The 25,389-nt window shown below is 40.4% G+C and overlaps 3 protein-coding genes across 8 annotated transcripts; all 3 read right to left on the bottom strand.

The window, feature by feature from the left end:
• Nucleotides 1-511: 511 nt before the first annotated feature.
• On the bottom strand, nt 512-12,437 carry sphk2 (sphingosine kinase 2). Of its 2 annotated transcripts, none has more exons than XM_069142671.1 (8): nt 12,199-12,437; nt 8,439-10,058; nt 6,359-6,508; nt 6,158-6,252; nt 5,899-6,014; nt 5,139-5,342; nt 3,411-5,019; nt 512-2,936 (listed from the first exon to the last, which is right to left on the bottom strand). In XM_069142671.1, exons 2-8 carry the CDS (start codon nt 8,890-8,892, stop codon nt 2,874-2,876), a joined length of 2,691 nt encoding a protein of 896 aa, XP_068998772.1. In that variant the 5' UTR covers nt 8,893-10,058; nt 12,199-12,437; the 3' UTR covers nt 512-2,873. The 2 variants fall into 2 exon arrangements, with proteins under 2 accessions (XP_068998772.1, XP_068998773.1); XM_069142672.1 differs by having other exon boundaries at nt 12,084-12,437.
• A 567-nt stretch (nt 12,438-13,004) lies between these two features.
• On the bottom strand, nt 13,005-17,376 carry rpl18 (ribosomal protein L18). The gene is made up of 7 exons (XM_069142674.1): nt 17,313-17,376; nt 16,556-16,642; nt 16,306-16,413; nt 15,497-15,595; nt 15,253-15,376; nt 14,586-14,655; nt 13,005-13,137 (listed from the first exon to the last, which is right to left on the bottom strand). The coding sequence occupies exons 1-7, from the start codon at nt 17,313-17,315 to the stop codon at nt 13,062-13,064; spliced, it is 567 nt and encodes a 188-aa protein (XP_068998775.1). The 5' UTR covers nt 17,316-17,376; the 3' UTR covers nt 13,005-13,061.
• Nucleotides 17,377-18,424: 1,048 nt separating this feature from the next.
• LOC138192051 (mpv17-like protein) lies at nt 18,425-24,169 on the bottom strand. Of its 5 annotated transcripts, XM_069139239.1 has the most exons (9): nt 23,924-24,169; nt 23,184-23,309; nt 22,082-22,152; nt 20,947-21,959; nt 20,578-20,714; nt 19,970-20,313; nt 19,186-19,256; nt 18,959-18,988; nt 18,425-18,854 (listed from the first exon to the last, which is right to left on the bottom strand). In XM_069139239.1, the coding sequence occupies exons 6-9, from the start codon at nt 20,301-20,303 to the stop codon at nt 18,735-18,737; spliced, it is 555 nt and encodes a 184-aa protein (XP_068995340.1). In that variant the 5' UTR covers nt 20,304-20,313; nt 20,578-20,714; nt 20,947-21,959; nt 22,082-22,152; nt 23,184-23,309; nt 23,924-24,169; the 3' UTR covers nt 18,425-18,734. The 5 variants fall into 5 exon arrangements, with proteins under 5 accessions (XP_068995340.1, XP_068995349.1, XP_068995342.1 ...); XM_069139248.1 differs by lacking the exon at nt 20,578-20,714; XM_069139241.1 differs by lacking the exons at nt 22,082-22,152; nt 23,184-23,309; nt 23,924-24,169 and having other exon boundaries at nt 20,947-22,051.
• Between the last annotated feature and the right edge of the window lie 1,220 nt (nt 24,170-25,389).

Genomic DNA, 25,389 nt, shown 5'->3' on the forward strand with positions numbered 1-25,389 from the left:
TTAAAGACCTCTCCACGTGATACTAAACTACTGTAATATTGGCAAACCAAAGCCGCTATATTATTTTTGTCTCTAAAAACGTAACCGGTAAGGCTCCCTAATGTTGATATAGCAGATGAGAGCATATCTACATTCATATTGTAGTTTCTTACAACTTTTCCAGATGACGTCTTAATGGGTTTCATATTAGCTAAGTGTTGATTTCATTACATTTACAGTGCCTGGTTCAAAAATGTGATATTCTCTGGGGTAACAGAATCTAAAATATCTATTCATACACAAGCAAATGGCATAAATACAAGAAGTGTTAAAAAACAAAACAAGAGGGAGCAGGTTACACAGTTACTTATCTATTTTGTTCATAATGTGATTGAGAGGGAAGATGGGAGATAAATGAGTGTTTAATGTATGTGTAATGGCTACAAAAATGCTATTATATATCAATATGTTGTTGCTGATTAAAAGATGAAAGGACATGGTGCAGCAAAAAACAAAACTGCATTCATTTGCTCAAGACAAACTTATGAAGTTACATTTATTCAAAACCATATATAACTATTATCTGTACATTGTACATGTGTATATTTTCATTATTTTAGTAATAATTACAATTTCTTTACAGGCAGTCCACTACAGACATGGGAGGAGTTATACCCCGACACTATCATATCCGATTGGTCTATAACACCATGGTCCCAGCTATGGCCATAGACGACAAAATATTTAGGAAGGTAAACTGTCATAACTCGTCTCTTAAACATCAAGAGTAAACATTTTGGCAAAAACTCCATTTAAAGTGTATATAGCTTCTATTTGGTAAAATTACAAGCCTAGACTCAAAGTGTTGTCCTCTCATTCAGGAGCTGTGCACGCACAGTGAAGTTGTGGGACACTACTTGTGTTGTGCGCTTAAAATGAGAAAAATAAAAGCAATAATAACATCCTGGTATGAGCAAAAGGCTTTACTCCATTTTCTGCAGTCAGGTTTAAACAGTTCATGATCAACAGGCTTATTATACAAAGGCATTGTTTTATCAAGGCAGGACCAAGACATACAGTATGTTGATGTTGACCCAAGCCGTTGGCACATGATCTTACTGATTGATACATTGTACATGCCAATAATTTTAACTTTGTCCAGACCAAGTGTATCAGCAGGTTTTATTATGATAAAGTGAGTTCCAAGGACACAACAATTCCAAGTCGGGCTCAAAGGTCTCCTGTTAGATGTCATCATTTTGAAGTACTTTCTGTATGTTCTCAACATATTTTAATTTTAAAAACCTGTCGATTTCAGACAGGCTCTGCTGCTGGCTGATATTCTCACAGTGCAAGTTGTTATATTTCATAATCAAACATCTGATCCAACAAAACGGTACTGTAGGATTTGAGTGTTGTCTCCTTGTTCGTCTCTACTGCATTTCAAAGTTTCTAAATGATTTTGTAAACGGTCAGTTCTACCTTTTAAAAGCTATGCATGTTCAAATTGCAACATTTAATACATTTCAGGCGATGAACGCAATGTGATGCATGTATTAGTATCTGGACTAGGCTACTAATGCTAGTGCTGCCACTCTCTGAAACAACACATTGTGTCTGTTAGTTGTCTTCAGTTGTATCTAAAAGTTACCTTGCAGTCTCGTGTTGTGATTTTCTGTGCTGCTTCAATGGCAGTTTTTGTGCAAAATAAATGCACTACCTACAACTCACTGAGGCATGTAATGTCTTCTAGTTACACTTTCAAAGATGAATACTTAGATAGTGACATATTCTAGATATAAAATAGTGCTGAGGGCTAAGGCTGTGATTTTGAAAGTTTTTGAAAAACGGGCTAAAAGCACTGACAAAGAAGCTTGCTCTGTTCAGACATTTTTATGTTCAATACGTTGCAAAGACTGATATCGTTGACATCATAATAGTGCATCCACTGGCTAAGAAAAACAGGCAGATTACGTAAAACTGTCAGTTATGGTTACCGTTCAACGGTTCCACTGCTCCACCTAATGCAATGACCATGAAAAGCTTGATCTTGCTGCTCTACACTGATTCACTTGCATGAGCACAATGGTCACTAAAGTGTACTTAAGAGCCAAATTTTTCTCCACTGATGCTTAACAGTGTTTGAGTAGCGTGCTCAAAGACTGTTTTTCTGTTGTTGGCGGACTCTGATAGGTGGACAGAGATTAAGAAGGTTTAGGTTCCTTAGATAAGGAAGAAAGGTCAAAGGTACAACTGTACTGTACAGTGTCAGATAAGGCATTCCTCTCAGGGACCAAAGATTTTATACTCACATTTGGACTTTGGTGGAAGTGAGTTTGAATTTACAGGATTGGGGGCAATTTTCAAGGGGGGCTGGCCAAAGTGAATCTCAATGTTGTTGTTTTTTTCAGCTCTTCAAATTTTTGGAACAACGTTCTCTGAATTTAATCTGATTTCTCTTCATTTTAAATGTAAGGCAAAAACAGGTAGTGCTTCTCTGCATGCATACTACTGTGTATACACCCAATACATGCACTATCTGCACAAAAAACCCCCATAAACATTCAATTGTTCTTCCCTCTTGTTATCCCAGGCTGTGCAGTTTTCATGCTTCTAAGCATGGGCGTAATCCAACAGCTGTGCAATGAGGCGCAATTTTCATCCATTTTCAAATTCACTATTAAATGACATTAATTAATCCCTGCAGTCGTGCTCCAATGATGCATGGCTCGGTGGGTTATCCCTTTCATTAATCCATAGGATAACAGTTTCTGTGATCCAAGCCATTTAAAGTCTCTCATATAGTCCCCCCCATCTCTCAGAGTATAGATGATAACAGAGATGATGTAATTCAGTAGGGTGCTGATATGTCAATCAACTCAACCAATCCCTGATCAGAATCTGGTAATCCTCACTCCAGAGTCTCCAACGATGAGGCGGGCCATGGAAGGATGAACCTGTGAAATATTGAGAAATCAGGAAAAAACAAATATTACTAATGATAAGTTGTACAGTATCTACATTACAACCCCACATATTAACACTTATATCTGTAGAAACATACAGAAAGTTGAAAAACGTGTTGCTGTCAACAACATGGATAATTCCTAATTCATTAATCATTAAAAGCTTAAAAAATACAAAATACCAGCTTTATAGGGCATACATGATGTACAGGTTTTTTTTTCTGGAATTAGATGCAACGTTACATGCAGGGCAGTTAAAATGCAGCCTGCTCTATTATGACAGAACATATGATAAGATGACCTGGGAATTCAAAAGTCGTGCTTATACTCAACTAGTTAACAGTGACAGTGGCACAGCCCTACAAAACACGATCTATCCAGTCACCTACAGTTGCCACACAGTTTCCAGCGTTTTATATATATTCAGTACATTCAACAACAAGCACTATTATTCTTCTTTCTGACCTGCGCTTGGAGCGGCCCGTAGGGAACAAGTTCTCCATCCACAGTGAGTGTTCCTCGTGTAGACAGAGGCTGCAGCCTGAAGGCCCTGCAGGTAACATGGCTCACGTACGGCGAGGTGACGGAGTGGTGGGTTCCTCGTTCCATGGCAAAGAACAGTCTCAGCAGAGTGGCTCTGGAGATCCCCGCCCGCACAAAGGTCAGGTGGATGAGCCCATCGTCAAACCTGGCCTGAGGTGCAGCATGGAGGTCAGCCCCGAGGTGGCTCTGATAAAGGGCCAGGACCAGGACAAAGTCCCCTTCAATGGTGACCCAGTCTCTGGTGGGAAGGGGTTGGTCGAGGGGGGGTAACAAGTCATCCCTTGGTAGATTTAAAGGCAGTGAGACGAATGGACGGTTCTTGAGGGGTCCTGCTGGTTCGGCAATATCAAAGTTAAAAGAAGAGGACGGCGTGCGTAAGGAAGGCAATGGTGAGGTGGAATTTGGGGTGTTAGGACGGGGAGTGAAGTAGGATGACGAGTGTGGGGAGGCACAAGGAGGGGAAGAGGGCAGTGTAGGAGACAGAGACAGTGAGAGGGAGGGGAGTTTCGGGGGGAGGGAGTTTGAGTGGGAGTGCTGGAGGAGTGAGAGGGGCCTCGGCCGGGAGGAGTTTTGGTTTTGGTCCAGAGTCTTGGGCTTGTAAGAGAAGGGAGAATGACGGAAGGGAGAGGAGATGGTAAGAGCGCGCTCACGAGCGACATCCCGTGGGTAAGGTTCTTTCTGGCAGTAGGTTCCATTCAGATCAATGTCCTCCACCCTGTATGAAGTGCCAGAGTCAGCGTCAGCCTCCTGACTAAGCGACTGGTTGAAGAGAGCATTGGCTATCTGGCTCGAAGGGGCTGAATTCTTTCTCAGCACCTGTCTGCCCTCCTGAAGGTTTTCCTGGTAAGTGATACAACTCTCCGACTCACCATCTGCCTCTCGCCCCATGTCAACACCAAAGCTCTCTCCCAGCTCTCTGGCATGCAACACTCCCTCCCCTTCTACAGAATCACCACCACCTTCCCCATCCTTCCCCCTATTCTCCTCCTCCATCTCACCGGAGTCCTGCTCTGCTGTTCTCTCATCTTCCCTTTCATCCTTGATCCTCGCCAACCTTTCTTCCCTCCCCATATTGCATTCAGCCCTTTCATTTGATTCTGAACTTGTCCCCATTCTCTCCGAACATGTCCTTGACTTCTCTTGTGCCTCCAGCTCCAGCTCCCTCTCTCTGTCTTCTGCCAGGCTGCTTGTCCTCACCACACCAGTTCCTCCTCCCCTGGCCCTCTCCCTTCTCCTCTCCCTTTCTTTCTGCCTCTCCTCTTTCTCCCTCTCTCCCTCGCCCCTTCGGAGGCTCCTCTGTTCACTGATGCCCATGTCAGAGCAGGTGCGATGGATAGGCGTTCGGCAGAAGCCCTCCAGGCCTTCTGTGATGCTGCGGGAGAGGGGTCTCCTTGGCGGAGGTGGTGTGGTATCTGGCGATGTGGTAACAATAGAGGGAGGCAGGTAGGACAGACGACCCTTGTAGGATCGAAGAGAAGCTATGCGCACTAAAGTTCCAAGGGTGAAGCGAGCTGAGCCCAGGCCACGATACCTGGAACAAGAAAACATTATAATAAAAAAAAAGCAAAAATGTTTTGTCAAGGAACTAAGGGATGTTGCTTTAATTAACAAAACGCATTGGACTAAGAGCATAAGCAATTAGACACCCACCTCTCACTCTCAATGTCCACATCGGACACAAAGCCCCAGGCGACAGAAAGGAAGGAAAACAGCCTCCTGGGTGCTGCGGTACGGCTGTTGTTGGAGGGAGCAGGGCTTGTTGTCACAGAGACCAGGTCCATGGGTCGGACACCGCCTCGACAGAGCAAAAAGCAGCAGTTCAAAAGGAGGGGCTCCCGAAGGCACATGTCATACCTGAGGGAGATATAAAAAGAAAACAACAAGCTCCTGTTAGTCAAGATAAAAAGAAAGCTGCACAAATAACAGTTCAATACCGAGTCCTTCCGCTTCTCAGGGATATCAAGTTCTAGATAGCATGCCGAGGACAAAAGCACAAAACATTGTGCTCGTTTTTTTTTTTTAAGATAACACTTGAGGTGAGTTGGGAACTCGGTCACTCTAATAGAATAAATCTACACATCCATGATCTTTAAATCTTTATCTATGCTAGGACTGTTTTAGTTAATAAGTGCAAAAGATTGTTCTTGCACTATGTTTGACCCATTCTAAAAATGCCGAGATCATAAACTATTTTTAGCAGTCTGCAATAAGATATGAACTCGACGGGACCAATTCTCAGCAAAAATGATCTAAGCTGCCAACACTGCATCAAAGTGTTGACTATGAGAGAACAGAGAGAGATATGAGGACTTCTTGCTTTGTCTTTTCCACACTTTAAACTGAGCTGGAAGAATATTTTCTTACTGAAGAAGACACACTATTTATAGATATAAATGAGAGACACTCTCACCCTGCGTTGTGGTTGATGGAGCCAGCTAGTGCATTCCCAGAGCCACATGGCAGAATGCTGACAGGTGTTTTTATTGCTTGTTCCCAGTCTGGGCGCTCCATCATCCCATTAATTACCTACAGGAACACAACACAAAGAATGCAGACAGAAAATCATTTTAGTTGATACAGAATCAACCAATATATTGTATAATGTCCCCCCCCCCTTGAATATATCCCTACATTTTACAATGCGTAGCCCTGCAACAAAAGCACCTCACCTCATGCAGCAGACCGTCCCCAGACACAATGATGATGCCATCCCACTCCGGGAGCGATATCTCTCTGATGAGCTCTCTGGCATGGTTCTGTCGCTCTGAGACAGGTGCATTAAGTCAGTTCCTAGTTTATATATTTATGCATGTTTTATGTAAATGAGTGTGATCTGCCTCCTGAGGCTGTTTTTGACCTTGGTGTGTTACCTGTCTGTATGAGGTTGTAGCTGATGTTGGCCTCTCGAATCATTGGCAGGATGTGGGTCTGACACCACTGCATTGCCTGGCCCTTTCCACTGAAGGGATTGACCAATAACATTAGTCGCCTGGGACGAGGTAGCAGACTTCTCGAAAATTCTGTATGAAAACGGAAGGACAGCATGAATAAGTTAAAACCTGCCCCATCTTTGTCGAGGACAAACAAAGAAGTTCACTGCATTTTCAAAGCCAGCCAACTGGGACGTAAGCTAAGCTGTTATTACCGTGTTACCCAACCCTGGACTTTGAGTGCTTTCAGCCATTTGAGCCTCCTTTATTTCACCTTACAGGATCTACTTCACACTGCACGATGCTGTCATTTGAGACCGCATCTATTAATCATTTAAGTTCAGATACAAGAAAAGAGGACACGCAGCACTCTGAACTTTGGAATTAAAGGTGGTAAAAAACAAAACAGCTGCATACAGAGTTAACTCATTCAATATTTATCCCACCAGTGCACAGACGCAATAAAACAAAATACACCCTACTCCTCTTGTCTAATTTTTTCAGGATGGATATTAGAAAAAAATATAAATCTCTCGGTATCTCTAAAGATCAATCCAAGATGCAGTTTAGTATAGATGGACGTCAATGGTGCAATGATACTCATGATACAGATAATTCTCAATTACCCAACAAACTGCACTGAAGCAAATCAGCAGAAAAAACAACTAACAGCAGCTATAATGCCATCAGCATAAAAATCAACAGGCTCACGACAGTAAGTGATTCATAAAGGTTGACTGAGTTGAATGTTGAATGGGGTCATGAATGAAGCACGAGCAGAAAAGGGACAATCGGAGAACTGGGGGAAATTAAAAATGATTGACAGCTTTATCACTGCTGAGGAGAGGAGACAGTGATGTGATGAAGACCAAGGAAGAGAATGACACGGAGATTTAAGACAATTAAGGGTTAACAATAATGGCCAAAGAAGAGGAAGGAGAGACAAAAGAAGGGAGATGCAGTTGAAGTCTGTGACGCAAAGTCAATAGTGGAAAAAAAGGTAAACACACAGCAAAAGTGAACACTGAGCGGCGCCTTGCTATCTGTCTGATAACTGAGGCTGGGGAATACAGGGGAAGGGGTGGCAAGCTGCAGCAGTCCCACCCTCTCTGTCGCAACATTTGACACCGAGTGATACAGACCATGTGGGCAGGAAAGATAAGGCCAGGGAAATAAAGAAGAATAGTTTTCGATAAATAAACTCCAGAAGGAGATGTACTCATGAGAAGTTAACAAACAAAATACGCTGAAATCTCAGAGCCTCTTATGGCGTATTAGTGCTAATCCTTTGTTTTTTTTACCCTGAAAATACTCCAACTACTCAGTACTGTTTGGGCCCTCAATGAATGAAATGTGTGTGCTGTGTCAAGGTGACATTAAGCGATACTTAGCGAGCATTTAACAAAGGAGGCATAAATCAAAGGGGAATGAGGCAACAATGTGTTTCTTAAGTAGACAATAAGAATTCAAGACTTTTTCACGACGTTTGCTAAAACTTAAACTGCTAACACTTACAGTATCTATGATAAGCTAACAGTGTTGCTGTTTTAATGAAACCATTCAACTCCTCAATATAGGAGCTCAATAGCTTTCTATTTTCTCCACCTGTATATCTCTGGGTATGGCACTGCAAGTCAGACAAAACAAGACATTTTATGACATCCCTTTGTGCCCCAGCAGATTGGCATTGACATTTTTCACAATTTTTTGAGGCTATATAGTCAAAAAGATCAACTGGCGAAAATAAGCAGTTTATCAATTTATCCTGAAATTATCCATAGTTGCAGTTCTAATGTTCACACTCAGTCATAATACATCTTTAAAAAGTGATGAAGCTGTACATGCAGTTCAATGATCGATGACATACTGAAATGAAAGCTGCCTGAAACATTTGAAAGCGCATGCAATTGAAAAACTGTTCAAACACAATCTACAGTGAGGTAAAGTCACTAGTATAGTCTTGTAAAAAACACGACGTGTCACCCAAACTGTACATACAAACAAACAAACACACACTCACCCGTGTCAGCAGTGACGATCACGCCTCTGAGTAAACACTGCACAGCAGCCGACCACCTTTCAGCTTCAGGCCTGCTTTCCGCCAGATAGGCCCTCACCTGCCTGCGCTGAGACACCCTTTTCCGTCGTTTTCCTGGCGGGTACCAGTACAGCACCAGCAGAGGGGGCGCAGGAGAACGAGGGCAGCTGCAGCCCACCAACTCTGACAAAGGCAGCAGGAGACGGGCTTCCTTTCCCGGCCGAGGTGGCAGGCGCTGAATATGTATGTGGGTGTGGGTGAGGGTCAAGGCATAGTTGGATGCCGGAGCCAGAGTTGGGGAGGCAGCAGGGGAGAGCCCTCCAGAGCTGTTGGGGCAGCTGTTATTGTTGCCGTTACTGCCAGAACCCCAGCTGGCGAACTGGCCATGAAGAAGGGCTTCTGCTGGAGAAGGTGAAGAGGGTTCTGGGGATCGCATCGTCACTGCTCAAGTGGACAAAGTTTGTCGGTCTAACAAGCTTCAGAGTAGAAATGTCAACAGGTAGAGGCTTGAAGAGAGGAATCTGGCAGCTTAAGATTTGCAGGGAAAAGCGATATGTATCTGAAAATCTGTCTGAGAACTTTATCCCCAAAATCTCTTCAAAATCATTCTTCCTCTTCAGTGCTTGAATTCAAGAAACAATGTCACAAAAAAAATAAAGCTTCTGTTCCTCTCCCACCATGTCAGATATGTCTTCGTTTAAAAAAAATAAAAATTAAAAAAAATTCTTCCAGTTCAAAGCTTCCTCTGTTTAGAGTATTTGTCCAGTGAAGATGGGAACTGCTAAAAGACCAGTACTTGTGTCACAGTTCAAAACCTCCTGTCACAGTTTGATTTGAAGAGTCATCAGGTTCTACAGTTTGCTGCCAGTTGAAAAGTGGATCGGCAATATTTCAACATATTCAAAGACAAAAGCACTTAAAAATGTAAAATCAGTCATTTAAACGAAAAGTGTTCTTCACAAAGATTACATAAGTATAAAAATAAGTTTACATGACAACTAAAAGCCACCGACTGTGATAGGAACATACGGCAGCTGAGCAGCTACTTAACATTAACAATAAATCTTTAAATAATTACACAAATGGATGAAACTGAAACTCTTAGTTACATTAAAAGACGGATCCATTAAGTATTAATAAGACCAAAAGCAAACACACCTTGTTTAGACAAGGAGCCTACAACAATTAAATTAACGCACAAGAAAAGATCTGCATAAAGAACGTTGCTTTTAAGTGCTGTCCAAAATGTAATTAATGCCACAAAGATATAAGTGCAGATTTTTCAAGACCTTTGATTTCTCTATTGCTATCTTGAATCTCAGTGATAAATAGTAGGCAGAGAGGAGGAGTGACTAGGCCAGTCCCCTAGACAGTAGTGTGATACATTAAAGTTTCATCCAAGCAAAACAATTCTCCATAAAAAGAGGAGCAACACGAGGCCAGACAGGTGGGGCAACAAAAAACGATGATTAAAAACAAAACAAAAAGAAACAGAAACAGAACAAAAGACAAACAAGGAGACAGATCCAGGTGGGTCCTTAGTTTATGTCATCTTAATGTCCTTGAGTCAAGCCTCACGTTCCCTCCCAAAGATCTTTGTTCCTGTACGAGGCCAAATGAGGACAACAGTCAGTTGTAAAAGTGGGAAAAAAAAACACAAAATGACAACAACAGCGGGATTTTTTTGTTACAGTACACGGTTACCAGATTGACATTTACAAAATGAACACGCTAAACTAAACAAATGGAACGAAATTGCTCCTCCGATTGGGGTGTGCCATATCATATCGTTCACAATAATACCGTTTGTCATGACAACGGCAATATTTCAACTAAAGATGCAACACTGTTACACAGCGTAACAGCCTGACGTCATCATCAATAAGTCTGGCTGAAAGAGGCTCCACAGTGGACGACTTAGTACCAAACAGTGGAGCGACTTCAGTAGTGTGGAATTGGTTTGGGTACAAAAGATCAGATGAACAAGGCACAGCATTATGCTACTTATTGAATATTTTAGGGCAAACTATATCATTGCTGAAAAATACCCTGAAATATCATGTTATCTTAATTCCATATCGACCACCTGCAGAGCTGATTAAAGGGATTTTATTATGCAGAGGGAAAGTATTTCCGGATGACGTTTTCACAATTGGAGTGGGACAACTACAGACAAGAACTGTGACGATAAGAGAAGAAGATAACGTTTACAGGGTGAAGCAATACAAGATCCATCATGGCCCTTGTCCTTAGGTGCGTCTGTGCTGCAGCACATAATGACTCAGAGTCACACATCCTCTACCGCCTTGCTGAGACATCACATTATTTTGGATGAAAGCTTGCATGAGAATGAACACAGCTGGTTGGTATTTTTCATAATCATGGCTTTTGTCAAACAGGATTTAGGGACACAGTGTCTCTTTCACAATTTTAGTTTTGGACTGAGGTTTCACAAATTGCTGACCGACACAGTAATGGTTTGAAGATGTTCAGCAATACGCATGTAACGGTCTCACACTAAAGAAATAGGATCACAAAGAGCCTGATACAAAATGTATGGCAATTAGAAAGTCACATGAAATCAGGACGCTTACACACCAAAGAATTTAGTGTTGAAATAAATTTAAGACTTCAAACTTAAGTTTGCAGAAACTTCCCCTATTATATCCAAGTCATTCAATGGGAGAGGTTACAGGAATATTAAGCTCCAAGTTGGCAGGGACTAGATCCTTAAGACTTTTAACAGAACAATTAGTGCTATCTTGGGACTCCGTTGTACCCTAAATTTATAAACTGCTCACATCTCTTTCATGTTTTTATAAACACAGTCAGGAAACATTATGCAAGCTGTGGTGCAGACAAAATCAATACTTGGCTGATGTCCTGCTCTGATAAAAAAAAAGAAAAAAAAAGGCCCACAGAAAAGGACCTCACTGATGCCCATTGTTGCACCTCATGCGTCCTTGACATGCAGGGCGGGGACACCCAGAAATAATAATATGCGCAAGCTAATTCTGTCTCCCACACAATGAGGCTGCTGTTGGCTGACTCCGGGGTCTTTTCTCACAAGTTTAGATTAAACTCTGAACTCAAGCACATTTATATATATATATATCTATATATACGTCTTCACACTAAATATTAGCGTTACCAAGTCTGTCCAATAACCAAAAAGTAAACTTTAATCGATGTTTGACGCCAGCTAGCAGTTTGACAGGCTGTTAGCCTCACCTTTAACTTTTTTATTTTTTTATAACAGTTACAGCACGGCCAAGTTCAAAAGCCGTGTTCAAGGGCATTACAGCCTTTTAAAATAATTATAAAGCAGCAGGAGGAGTTGGAAATTATAGGAAACGAGACTCGAGTTTTACGCTAAACAAGTCTGCTAGCAGAGCAACACTGCGTTGTCAAGTTAGCAGCGGCTAACAAAGCTCAACACCAAAGTAAAAGCCATCTTGCAGCGCAATTTAAATTGTATTTAAATGTGTTCATCCACGCTGTTGGCATACTGAAACAACAACAACAACAACAACAAAAAAAAAGGTTTGATTTGTGGGGCTAAATGAAGTACGGGAGTCAAGCGCAAGACGGTTAAGACGGGGCAGCACCAGTTAGCTGAAGACCTACCCGGGTCGACTCAACGATGCTTCACCGGCGTTACACTTGAAATACGGTACAAAAAACCCCCACAAAAACAACAAAAAAAAAGAAAATAAACAAGCCCCCCCCTTTCAAAATTTACCGCATCTCGTCCCCTCTGTCGTGACGACTGCTCGCCGCTCGCTGTTAAAACGCCGAAGGCTCGGGAGCAGGAAGTGAGTGCGGTCGCAGCAGCAGCAGCAGCAGCTCTGAGCGGCGGAGAGGAAACCTGAAGGAAAACACCGCAACACCCACCGACGTGCTCCAATCCCTGGCGGCCCGCCGCTTCCTGCCTCAGGCGTTTGTGATCGGGGTCCGCTGATCAAAAGATTTGTTATGTCACATTTACATTAAAAGCTCGCGACGGAAGTTGCGGTCTCTCTCTCTTCCTCCTCCCCCCACTCGCGATGCCAATCAGCATGCCACCGTCTGCTGAGATTAGGTAGTTACTTTATTAATCCCCAAAGGGACATTTTTATTTCTTATATATTTTTATATAGAATAATAGAACAGCAATAAAATAGCAGTAAATAATAATATATATATATATAGATATATACTGTGCATTTTATATTTATTTTTTGCTTATTATTCTATTATCTTATTGCTTCTGTATGCTGCTGTAGCGAAAACATTTCCCCTCGGGGATTAATAAACTACCTAACCTAACCATATTATATACAAACAACCAAGAAACACAGACAAGTGTTATTGTTGTGTGATGGATTTTGCCAGAGTTGAGTTATTGTACAGTCTTATTGCGGTGGGCAGGAATGAGCTCCTGTACCTGTCCTTGTGACAGCGGAGCTGAAGGGAGTCTTTTGGAGAAGGTGGTCAGGATTAGGTTAACTCTTGTTAAAAATGTCAGTGAAGCAGCATTTGGTCAATTAAAAAAATAAAGAGGACACATTTTTGTTCAGCCAGTCTTTTATTTGTATCAGTTTGCATTGAAAAAAAACAACCAGACTAGTTCTTGTAGCCACACCTGGCTCTGCGACCACGGGCTCTCTCGAACTTCCTGCCCTTGGAGCGGATATAGGGCCTGGAGACAAAGAATGGAAAAAAAAAGTTCAATTTAATATATTACAGAAATACACACCCAACATAATTATAATAAGTTTTACAAACGTCAATTTCAGCTTTTTCTCATCTGCAAGCTTTCAATCACAGTGGATTTTTTTTTTTTTTTTTACTGAAAACTCAATATATTCTGGAAAACGATAAACTCCTAAACCTGTGGGCGGTCTGGTTATGGCAGGTGGTTTTTGGAATGAAACCTTTCAGGGTAAGGTATTTGAAGCATCCTGTGAATCACAATCCAACTATGCTGATACGTATCACGTCTGATGATGAGCTCACATCTGACAAAGTGCTGGAATTTAAGAATGTCATTGACAAGTTTTCCCCCCCAATGACCTCAAATAGCATTTTACTCTGAGAACTTCAAAATGTGAATTAAAAAAAAAAGAAGCGCTAATCTACAATCTTATTGGCACCACAGTGATGCGGTCTGGACGAGGCGCATTAATGGCAACGCTCCATTCAGATGTACCAGGCACCACTACTATGCCTGCCTTCTGGCACACTTTATGATGAACGATTCATACTTAGTGTTTTGAGTTACACCTGTGCTTTTTGCTCTATGAAAGCTGGATTGCTAGATTTGACAAAAAAAAAAAAATTTGATAATTTGCACAGGTTTGAAATAAAATATATTTTTAAGAATGTAGTTGTAATGTTAGAATTATATGATTTGTGAAATTCCCTAAACCCAAGTATTGTACTGTGCATCAATCATATTGACTAGAATATAAAACAACCCCGGGCACAAACCTCTAAAAACTTTTACTTGTGTATAAAAACCGAAAGATCGAACATTGAAAACAAGGTAGACAAATATTGCATATTTTTCTCTTTCTAATTGTACCAAGATTAAAAAGTGCTCAGTAACTTCAGTCAAAATACTTTTAACAACAAGGAATAGCCTGATATTTATAATTCCATTGTACCATCTCCATGCTGTTTAGTAATTCATCAGCATGGCTTAGTATTGTTGAAAATGTTTTGATGGGTACCGATACCTTGACTTTGATACTGGTTCTGAACCAGTTTTTTTTTTCTCCAATACAAATTTTATGAAATTCATTTTAACAAAATGAACTTTACATTACACATTAAGATACAAATCTTTAGTTTTCATGAGGTTTAGAGTTTAGTACAAAATGACAAGGCATTTTTCGGTCGTTGGCAGATGAATCAAAGTTCAAAGTTTTCCGTCTAGTCCTACGGCTGTTTATGACTCTTAGTTTATCAGACAACACGAGAGAGAAGGCCAGGAGTCAGGAAAGAGAAACAAGTCTAATCTAAACTTGTAAGACAACTAGTTTTGGCATCTGACTGATCAAAGTAATGAAGCGAAAGTATTTACTCTATAGACCTCCTTCGGTAAACCTTTTAACCACAGCACTGACAAATCAACTGTACACATACTTGGTGTGGCTGTGAGGGGTTCCAGGAGCTTTTCCAAAGTGCCTGTACACCTCTCTGCCTTTGCGGGGTCCTGGTGAAAAAAATATAATGTTAAAGATTAAAAGCACATACAAATGATACACACCCATCTGAAAACAATCACGAGAAGAAACTTACTCGTCTGCAGACCATTTGAAAACCTCAGACCAGTTCCCATTTAATGAATGTATTCCCTTTTCATTAATTCAAAGACATCTTAAATTACAATTTGCATGTTTCTGTGTGTGGCAGAGATTAAATTAAATACAACATGAAGCATGTGTTGTTGTTGTTTTTTTAGTTTAGACAGCCCAGTAAAGTGGAGTCAAATATATTACAGTTCAGTGGAAGTGTTATCAGGCCTCAAATAGAAACTAAAAAAATCTCCATGATGAAATGACATGTGAAATCTGCTTTAGCACAAACAGCTTCTTACTCAGGAAAAAAGTTTTTTTTTGGCCATCATCCTTATGGACAACTTTCTAGAGGACCTTGTAGTACAATGACTGTTTAAAAAAAGCGGCTGGAGGAAACTGGATACTGTCCAGCAGCAGTGTTTTTGAAAAGGCAATATCATTTTTTTTGCATTATCTGAATTCCTCCAACTAACTGGGTTGACACTGGTAGGCAAATATAAATGTTTGGTTACCTGACAGCAACACTGTGCCATGTCCTTTGGGAGAAGCCAAAGCCAGCTGGTCAAAGGTCATCACCTGACCTCCTGCCTTCAGGATCCTGCGCCGGGCACCGTCGGTTACCCTCAGAGCACAGATCTGTGGGACAACAAACAGGACATGAGCACTATTTCAGAGACGGCCAAAAGCCTCACTACGTTGAAGAAACTGACATCTTCGTAGAGAACTTCATGGCGAATTCGGCAACAAAAGGCTCACCTTGAGCTTGGGGATATCCTGAATTCGGACATCATCAGTCACTGTTCCCACAACAACAGCGATTCTGTTCTCGCGGCCGGACAGCTTCATCTTGCGGATCTAGTAGGCAGAAAAAAACCCGAAGGTAAGTTCAATGAGTGATGACAACTGACAACAGGGCTCATACATGCCAATATAACTCGAATACCTCTCCTGATTACCAAGTCTTGATGAGACTTGTAGTAAATATGTAAGTTGATGATGTGCGTTAGTGGATGAATGATATGGGTAACATGATCATGATTGGTGACATTTAGTTAAATTCTTTACTGAACAATAAGCAATGATCCAATAATGTTTTCTTACTACAGCAGGAAGACACCTTTACCAAATGAAACCCAGTCCAAAATACATTGCAGAATTCAGAACCCAGTAAGACAGACTGAAATAAACCAAGGAACCATTGATCTAACTTTCTCTCAGCCAAAAGCCAAATTCACAGCCCTCTTATTGATTTTTTTTGTTCTCTTTAAATCACTGCACAGAACTCAATGGATGATTTCACTCAAGGCCTCATGAGGTCAGGGATTCTGTGGCAGTAAAAAACTAATTCACTGCCCGGTGACTAAATTAATGAAGCCGACTATAGAAACACTGTATTCTACACATCAATCGACCAACGGAGACACTGACCTATAATTACACTGTCAAAATGCATTCGAGTTACAAAAAGATAAGACATGCTGCATATACAACTGGCTCAAACAGATCTTGTTCAAGAGCAAAAGCAGGGTTTGTTAGTGGTGGACAAGGTGAGAGAAGAGACTGACCAGGCGGGAGACAGAGATGGGAGGCCTGTTGGTTCTGCTCATGAACAGCCTCCTCAGGACGACCTTGTTGAAGGGAGCATTAGAGCGGCGGGCCAGGAACCGGTACAACTGTGAGAAACCAGCAGGATGGTTAGAGAAACAAAACTGATAATACCCGTTTACTGGTTAAAACGAGATCAGATACACACGAATTAGTACTACTGGTGTTTTTAATCCAGTGTGTAAAGTCTGACGTGCGAGTTTCACTTACCTTGACCAGGAGCCTCAGATAGATATCCTCGCTCTTTGGCTCCTTCCTGTGCACCTTGCGGTCCTTGTTGTGCCTGATGTCGACACCCTTGAAAAATAAACAGAAACGCAGTGTGTTTTAACACTTTTAATTCACACGCAGCACCGACTGGCTTCGTTTCAAGCGGTCTTACATTTAGGACATCTCTTACGTCTAAGCTCCGCTGCTAAACTTTCATTGTACATTCAAGCCCACCTCTACCAAACCTGAATAAAACAATACAATTACAGGAATTTATATCTACAGTTAAAACACTTTACACAATATGTATATTGAAACTCGAAAGCAGCTCAACGTGTAGCAGAGGCCGGTTCACACGTTGGCACTGCAGCTAATTGCTACCACGGGCAGGCAGAGATAGCAAGCAAACAATACGACGTATGGACGAGTTTGACATGTAGGAACACACGTAAACATTGGGGGGATGAAGAAATTATGATTTAACATAAGATTCTGTCTTCTGGTGCACTTTTAATAATTCATTTCTGGTCAACTTTTCCGGCTAAAAGCGGCTGCCTCTACGGCACCAGTCTCTTCTAAAGAGGGTAGGTTATTGTGAATTTAATGGTCAAAAACACAAAATTATGGCAACATTGCGACGCAAATTACGTCCCGAACACTTTAGCGTTTCTATTTAGCAGATTTGACAGTTTAATACAAAGGATGACCGTGGATACTCAAGCTATCACATTTGTACAATTCTGATAACATAACCTACCATCTTGGACTCAGAGCGAAAAGGGAAAAGGAAGAGCCGAGGTCTCGCGATAAACAGTGAGCTGAAATCTCGGGCGTCTGATTGGTTAAAGAACCTGCGCTTCCTGCGTGCCGGTGAAAACAGCTGTGAGGATTCAAGATGGTGCCTCCAGTGGTAGAAGCAGCAAGAGACTTTTTTTTTTTACAAGTTCACGTTGGTTATTTTCAGTGGTGGCTTCTCCTCCAGTAAATCTCAGAGGCAAATATTGTACTTTTTATTCCATTTCATTCTGACAGCTTACTTGACTACTTTTATGATTTAAAGATTACAGTTTTTCACACGCTTCCTGTCCAGTAAAACACATTCACTGAAAAAGCCATTATTTTTCTGAGCTCGTTGACTTTTTAGAGATGCATGCAAATATTTTGCGAAGATAGGATGATCTTATAGAATATAATGCATTACTGTCGATTAACCAAAGTTAAAATAAGCACAACCTTAAATAACTACAACAGTGAAATGCACATCAATGCAGCAGTAACATTAATCCAGAAGCATCATGTAATAATAAAACACAGACAGGAAGTGTGTGCTTTTATTTTTGATACTTTAAGTATGCCACATTTAGCTGATTACACTTATCTACCTTTAGTTTAGTAAGGTTTTGAATGCAGGATTTTAACAAGTGTGGTATACTTTTACTTAAGTAAATGACCTAAATACTTATTCCACCAATTTCCATCCAATTAGAATTTATTTTATTTATATAATTTGTATTTGTCTTTAAGTTATGAATAAAAACGACCTTTTGGATTGCTATTTGGAAACTGAGCAGTGTAATCATCAATTACAAGAAAGTTGTAAAATTTGTAGATCTTAATATTTTGTGAATTTTCATTAGTCAGTATTTTAATGTTTATCTATGATTATCTGTTCTTCATCAACAGTGTTACTAGTTAAATATTTGTTAACTATTATAACTTCCCCAGTGAAAATGTATTCTATATTATTACTTACATTTTTTTTTTTTATAAAACTTGATAAAAAAAAAAAGGTTTTGAAGAAAATTAATGAAACCAAACTAAACAAAACAAAAACATGTACAAAACCTTTATTGGTTAAAAAACCGTTATTGCAGGATATGATGCACTGAAAAAGTGTGGCAGTAAAGTAAGGATTTAACAGCTTTGTTGTTCTCCAAGGAAAAGATGACAGCAACATGAATAGCAGCAGGATTCAACTCAGACACTGTTGCATCTTTGTAATTCACATTTAAAAGTTGAAAGAACATGAGGTTGGCTGATCCACTGATTCACAGAGATGGGCCTGTTATCCTATTCTTCCCTAGTTTCTTCAGTAGACCTTTAGATGAGCTCTAACGAATGTAATTATTTTATTAAAAACTAGTAAATTGTAAACATTGTGAAGCTGAGGCTAACGGGTTCATTCGAGTTCATGGTTGTGCTGCTGCCTGAGATGACACAGGAAGATCGTGAAAGCCAGTGCGATGCCTCCCAGAAATGCTGTCCGTGCAACAGGAGGAACGAAAGTAAAGTTCACTGCCTGAGATGGTGGACGAGGAAAAAAAAAAGGGATATATCAATATGAATGACTGCCATCCGTGCATTTCTCTGAATGTGTGTGCAGAAAAAGTGTGAATATCTCACCTGCATTATCGACCAAAATATCACTCCAGCCTGTAGATAGAGAGATAGATAGATAGATAGATAGATAGATAGATAGATAGATAGATAGATAGATAGATAGATAGATAGATAGATAGATAGATAGATAGATAGATAGATAGATAGATAGATAGATAGATAGACATATCACATGGGATTGTAGCCATCCTGCTCCTTCTCTGTATATGTATATGTAACTGTATATGTACCTTGTAAGATGTCCAGAATTTTTGTCTCCAGTCTTCAAGCGGGTCATCTTTCTTTTCTAGTAAACTTAAACCTACAAGTAGAAGTGACTATTCAATTTCATTTGCGATATCAGAGTAAAACTGTTACAGCTTCACTTTACACGTGTTACAATTAATTAATTCCAATTGATTGCTAGTGTAATCTAATGTACTCTGGGGTGTGCAGCAGATCAAGTGAGCAGGCAAAAATGTAAAGGTTGTCTCCAGGCGAATAAAGAATTCAACATATGGAGAACAAAAAGTAGCTTATGTTGGTCTTTTAATGGTGATTCTGATTTTGCAGTTTTTGAGGGAGGAAATGTACCAAATGCAGTGAAGAGATTGATTGGTGGCTAGTCCAGATTTCACAGGTGGAGATTGTAATTGCATTATTTCAAAAAAATCCAAGCTATAGCAATGAACCCCGTTTCCATGGTAACAGTGGAAGTGGAAATGGAAAGGAAAGCATTATTCAAGAGCATTGCCAAGTCCCACTTTAGCTGATCAAGAACCACATAATAAATAAATTTAGATGTCTATCTGAAGTCTGACTACTTTGATCTAAGATAATAAAACTATTAGGAAATTACAGACACATGAAACAAAGTGGTCCCAGAATGTTTAATCTAACGTCTGTAAATTCATAAGCAGAGCAACACAACAGACACCACCATTTCTCATTATTCTTATTGAGAAATGGTGGTGTCACACAGTGACACACAGTGATTAAAGGTAAGTATTATAAATGGTTTCATAACACACTTACCAATATAAAAGGCACTGATGGTGAGAGGTGCTGCAATCAGCTGATCCACCACAACTTTTCCCGTCACTGCCTTTACTCCGCCTCCTGGCAGCATCCTCTCCAGCCCTCTGAGCCAGTGATAGTTGAAGTTGGCGTGGAAACAGAAACCGACAGTCGCCACTCGAGCCGTCTGACCCCAGTTGATGCCAACTGAATCCTCTGATGTGGATCCTGCGGCAGATTTCTCACCCAGCACGCTCTGTTGTATGAGGTCCGCCGAGGCAAACAGCGTTGTGTATCCCAGGACGTTACTGATGTACGGGTGAGCCTTGAACACAGCCCAGGCCCGGTTCATGGTGAAAAATCTGAACACAGAGGGGATCAATGAATTCATTCAACAGAAAGCCATCAGGTGTACCTGCTTTACAATACTACATATTTTGTTTAAACTTTTTTCAACTGATGTTAAGGGAGTTAAGCAGAATCAGGGGGATGATTCATAATTAACGATTAAATACTGTATATGAAACACTCTAAATGGTGTTCCAGATAACATGTAAAAACGATAATTGCTTTGTCTTGAATCAACCTAATTTATGGATTTTTTTCCAAATAATAGTCAAACCTACCATTCAGTCTGGTTCCTTTCACCCTTTTCTTCACTTTTCAGAGCCAAAGAGACACAAACTCTTTTCTGATTGGTTTTGTTGGATAGGGAGGAGGGGTTGAGGTGACGAGAACTTCTCACCTGGTCAAAGTTCATCAACTGTTGCATGAATGTATGATAAAACCGTTATCGGCCTCTCGAGAAAATACCACATGTGGAAAATGATACTGAAGTGACTGACTGAGCAATAATCTGCAGCCGGCAATAGAGCGGTTCAGACAAACTCATCCAGTCAGGTTACTATACTGAATCTATACGAGAAGACGGGTATAAATATAATATAATTAATATAAATAAGCCATTGCATTCATTGTTTTTAAATATGACTTACCACAGATTTTTCTCATCTAGAGAAGTGTTGAAGTTGAAACCACACCAGTGTGTTTGCTGTGCAGCCCTCTGGTCAGAAGCACATGTGGTGTTACTATAAATACATGCCACTACTGCAGCAGTGGCTCCCTCCTTTGAGTAAAGCACCATAAGATCCACAAAATCCTCTCTTTATTGGAGACAGGAAACAGGGTTAGTTGTTGCATTAAGAGGCTGAGAAGATGGTTCGACTGACTGCACTCGAGCAATGTATAGTTCAGGAAAAAAGTTATTGTAAATATCTTTGACAGAAAATGGAAAAAGTGGAAAATGTGCAAAAAGTCCAAATTTAACTTTCTATAAATGGTCAAATGAAATGACCTAACTTACCTACCTTTGTGCTGTATTTTTGCCACAATTGGGTTTGGAAACCCAATAAAAAACATAATATAATATTAAAGGTAGTATTAAAAGAGAAAAAAGCCTGGAAAAACTAAACAAGTACTAATACACTATGAAAATGAGAAAAGAACATCATTCTTAACTGGTGATCAAGGGGTCAAATTGCATAAAAAAAAGAAGAAAATATTACAAATGCGGGAGCAACAGTTGAAAAAAATTATCATTGAACTTGTTGGATTTTATTTTTATGTTTCTCATCTGTGTAAAAAGGGCAGCTTCACCCACCTGCTGCCATAGATATGTAAAATTCTGTACTTGGAAGGTGTGCTATTGAATTGTAAAGGTCAATTAAAGCCACTAGCAACCATCTTGGCTCTTCCCTCTGAGAATGTGATAATTAGGGCCAGAGTTTAAGATGATCAATTAAGGGCTTGTTAACTGCCTCAGTAGGTGTGTTTGTGTCTCCCACTATTTAACAAGCTGCCTTTCGTGTGGCACACAATGGAGACGTGTGCCCACACTTCCACAAGTGGTTGACTTCTCAGATAATTGCCTGTTTCTTTTCAGAGCCTCTCATCGTGTCTCACTTCCTCTCCCACCATCAATTTGTCAAGGTGGATTCCATTCATATTGCTGGAAAAAAAAAAGGGGGAAATTTGTGCATTTGCATTGAGCGGTGATGTCACTTGACTTAATCTGTGCACACAGGCGCACAATGCATGCGCACATAGACATCAACAATTAAATTACCACACCTCTGGCGGAAGCTGTCCGCCCCCTCTGTCCTCAGTGCAGTTTGTAGGAAGATACAGACAAACCCAGCAGCCTGAAAACGAAAAGGTAAGAAGGATTTTCAAGTTTTATTTACATTATACAATATAAACTTTACAGAACAGCTATGTGTCTAAATCACAAGTCATTGGTTTTAACCGTGATTTATGTACTTCGTTAGTTTGCACCACTGAGGGAAAGCCAGTAAATATAATTTTTTTTTCCACATCACTGGATTTCAGAGAAAAATATTCTATTTTTCATTCTCCTATTTTATTTTACAATAGTTACTAGTTACCCTACATATGTAATATTTGCATATGCATTATAAATGGCATTGCTAAGGATTAAAGTAGTGGTTACCAACTGTTTTTGGCTCATGGCTGTTTATTGGGGTCTCTACTGACTTCATTTAAATAATTTTGAGGTCAGAAGAGAGAATCAAGGATTTAGAAAAAGTCAAAAAAATAGTTAATCTGTGCAGCATTTGATTTATTTCTTACCCCAAAAATTATGTCAACATTCTTCGGAGCAATAAAAGGCTTCTTACAATTAGAACTCTCTTTTTCTGAAGAGCACTTTGACCTTTATACATTGAGTACATTTAGCTGATAATACTTCTGTACATTTACTTTAGCAGAATTTTAAAGTCAAGACTTTATTATATATATATATATATATATGATGGCATTGGTACTTATACAAAAAAATATATATACAAAAATATACTTTATTTTACTCATGCTAAAAAATGATAAAAAATAAAATCAGATTCCTTCTTTACCACTGTTTTCCATCAAATTCAGGATCCAACTAAAAATTCTTGCGATCACTTTTAGAGCACTGCTTGGTCCGACACCTGCCTACATTACTCATGTGATGTAGCCCTTTGTCACTCGTCTAGTTTGTTGCTCCAGGCTTAAAGTAGATGTGTCTTTAAATTCTTAAATTAAAGACTTTAAATCTCCCGATACCTTTAAAAAGTGTTCTATGTTTATATCTGTGGCCTTTCATTTGTTTTGAAGCACTTAAGACGGGAATTACTCAACTTTCTTCTTGTGAAAGGAGCTACATTATTAAACTTACTTCCATCTCTCAGCCATGCGACCATCCATCTCTGTGAGTTTGGAGCCTGGTCTGGAGCGAGGGGTCCCCTGGGGTCGTGACCTCTACACTTTCGTAACCTCAGCAGCGGGTCACATGATGAGGACCCTGCAGAAACCAAAGAAGAACCGACCGTCCAAGCGGCAGGTCAACCACCGTCGCTTCCTGCACAACATGATCCAGAGGTGTGTTGAGCCATCAGAGAGACACTGAAGTGGACTAATATTAGAATTTATGGTTCCTGGCTGTGTCTTAAAATAGTGGTTCCAGAACTGGGGTCAATGCAAATCTCCGGAGTCACCGGAGGATAACGTAAAGAAATATTTTCATTACATGACATTATATTTGTTGTGTCTGGACACTTACCTCTTTAGACAGTGGGCAGTAGTCATTGTTTCAATTTAGTTTGGACAGAACCAGGCTAGCAGTTCACCTTGTTTCCAGTATTTATGCTAAGCTAAGCTCACCTATAAACGGTGAAAAATAGAGTATTATATCCCCAAATACCTCCACAACTATTTGTTTGTAGTTACAAAGACTTAAAAAGCACAGAACCTCTATCTTAAGGCATGCCAACTGTTATCTCATTTCTTTTCTTTCTGTCTCTATCAACAGAAAGTTTGCAGACATAGAAGCAGCAAACCATCGACTAGCATCTGCTCTTTATTTCAAGGAAGGAGAAAAAAACATTTCTTCTCTGTCGTCACACAAGCCGGACGCACCTGAACAGTTGTGTAACCCATCTCAAAGCAGCTGTCTACAAGATCCAGATAAAGGCAGTGTGTTCACAGACACAGACGGTATCTCAAAGTCCAGCAGCGACGTCTCCATCGACTTATGTGAAACTGAGGTCGTTGAAAAGAAGCAGACGGACTCAGGGCAGCTTCATAAACCTCCAACCGAATCACAGTCCTCCAGCTGCACTGCTAGAATGAACAACCAGAGCAAAAGGAGACAGACAAAACACAGCAGTGGTCGAAAACGGGTTGAGTTCCCTTCTATGAGCTCCCCAAAAGGTATTGACTGTCACCACAGGGCAGAGCTGTTTCATTCTGAGTATAACAATGATGAATGTCAATTTAAACCAATCAGCACCCTCTCAGAAGAAAAACCTCCAAGTGACTCCAGTTTCATCCAGTTTGCCAAAAACATGGACACCTCCCCTTCCTTCTCCTCAGAGCTCTCTCCGTTGTCTCTCGACTCCTGCGATTTCTCAATTCAAATGTTCACAGACCTCTCGGCCTGCGCACAGGCACAGAAGAGCATCACTGACATCACTGAGGGTCAGTTGACTGACATACTGGACCTCTTCAGCGTTGGAAATAAAGATTTGGGAGGCTGCATGGACTTAGAGTCCTATTTTAACAGTAGCTGTGCATGTCAAGCGGATGCTGGCCTGGAGATCGGTGCTGATGAGGTTATAGTCGCAGACCAGTCAGTTGGCCTCACTGAGGTGGAGGATCTGCACTGTGAGGGAGCTGAGTATAGAAATGAATATGGATACAGTTGTCATGGAGATCAGGGACTGACCATAAACCACTTCCAGAGCAACCAGCGAAGCTCACATGGACAAAGTACGTACACAGCAGAGGAACTATTTAACAGTTTTAAACCGCCTCAAAGTGCGGACATCGCTCAAAACCAGCTCTCCGCCCCGATCAGCTACCACTACAACGCCGCACAGCTGCAGACATACCAGCGTCCTCAGGAGAGAACCTGTATGCTGGTGAACTGTGAAAACAACCTCAATTTTACACCATTCGAGGGTGTTGCTCAGTCATTCTCCGCCCCTCTTCAAAATCCTGAGCACCGTCCTATACCAACACCACCTCATGAGGATGACTGGCTGTTCACTGACATCTTAAAGGACGGGAAATCACCTGACTAGAATAGGTTTGGTATTTATTGAATTAAATATTCAAGAGACCGATGAGTCATGAATCAAGATCCAGTGAAACATGGCCTGCTGTGCTTGATTTCTTCCATATTTTATATCAAAGACAGAACTTTGAGTGGGAACCGTTTTTTTGTTTTTTTTTCATAGTCATTTAACAAAGTTTAATCTGTAATGATATTTTAAGACTTTTAGATTTTCAATTAATTTAACTCCATAGCAATATGTAGTTTTATTTGTAAATACTTAAATTGGACAATACCAATAATAAACAAAGAAAAAGAAAATATCACT

This window comes from Embiotoca jacksoni, unplaced genomic scaffold (assembly GCF_022577435.1).
Source record: "Embiotoca jacksoni isolate LCO1_2020_lvr unplaced genomic scaffold, fEmbJac1.0.p SCAF_11, whole genome shotgun sequence".
Taxonomy (NCBI): Eukaryota; Metazoa; Chordata; class Actinopteri; family Embiotocidae; genus Embiotoca; species Embiotoca jacksoni.

Coding starts and splice junctions, on each gene's coding strand:
- rpl18 (XM_069142674.1), bottom strand. Junction 15,596..16,305: donor CCATCTCTGTCTCCCGCCTG/GTCAGTCTCTTC, acceptor TCTGCCTACTAG/ATCCGCAAGATGAAGCTGTC. Junction 13,138..14,585: donor ACCCCTCACAGCCACACCAA/GTATGTGTACAG, acceptor CTTTGTCTCCAG/GCCCTATATCCGCTCCAAGG.
- sphk2 (XM_069142671.1), bottom strand. CDS start 8,892: ATGCGATCCCCAGAACCCTCTTCACCTTCTCCAGCAGAAGCCCTTCTT. Junction 6,253..6,358: donor CTACAACCTCATACAGACAG/GTAACACACCAA, acceptor CACCTGTCTCAG/AGCGACAGAACCATGCCAGA. Junction 2,937..3,410: donor ACGGGCCGCTCCAAGCGCAG/GTCAGAAAGAAG, acceptor AATATTTCACAG/GTTCATCCTTCCATGGCCCG.
- LOC138192051 (XM_069139231.1), bottom strand. CDS start 20,342: ATGAATTCATTGATCCCCTCTGTGTTCAGATTTTTCACCATGAACCGG. Junction 19,257..19,969: donor CATCAGTGCCTTTTATATTG/GTAAGTGTGTTA, acceptor TTCTACTTGTAG/GTTTAAGTTTACTAGAAAAG. Junction 18,855..18,958: donor TATTTTGGTCGATAATGCAG/GTGAGATATTCA, acceptor CCACCATCTCAG/GCAGTGAACTTTACTTTCGT.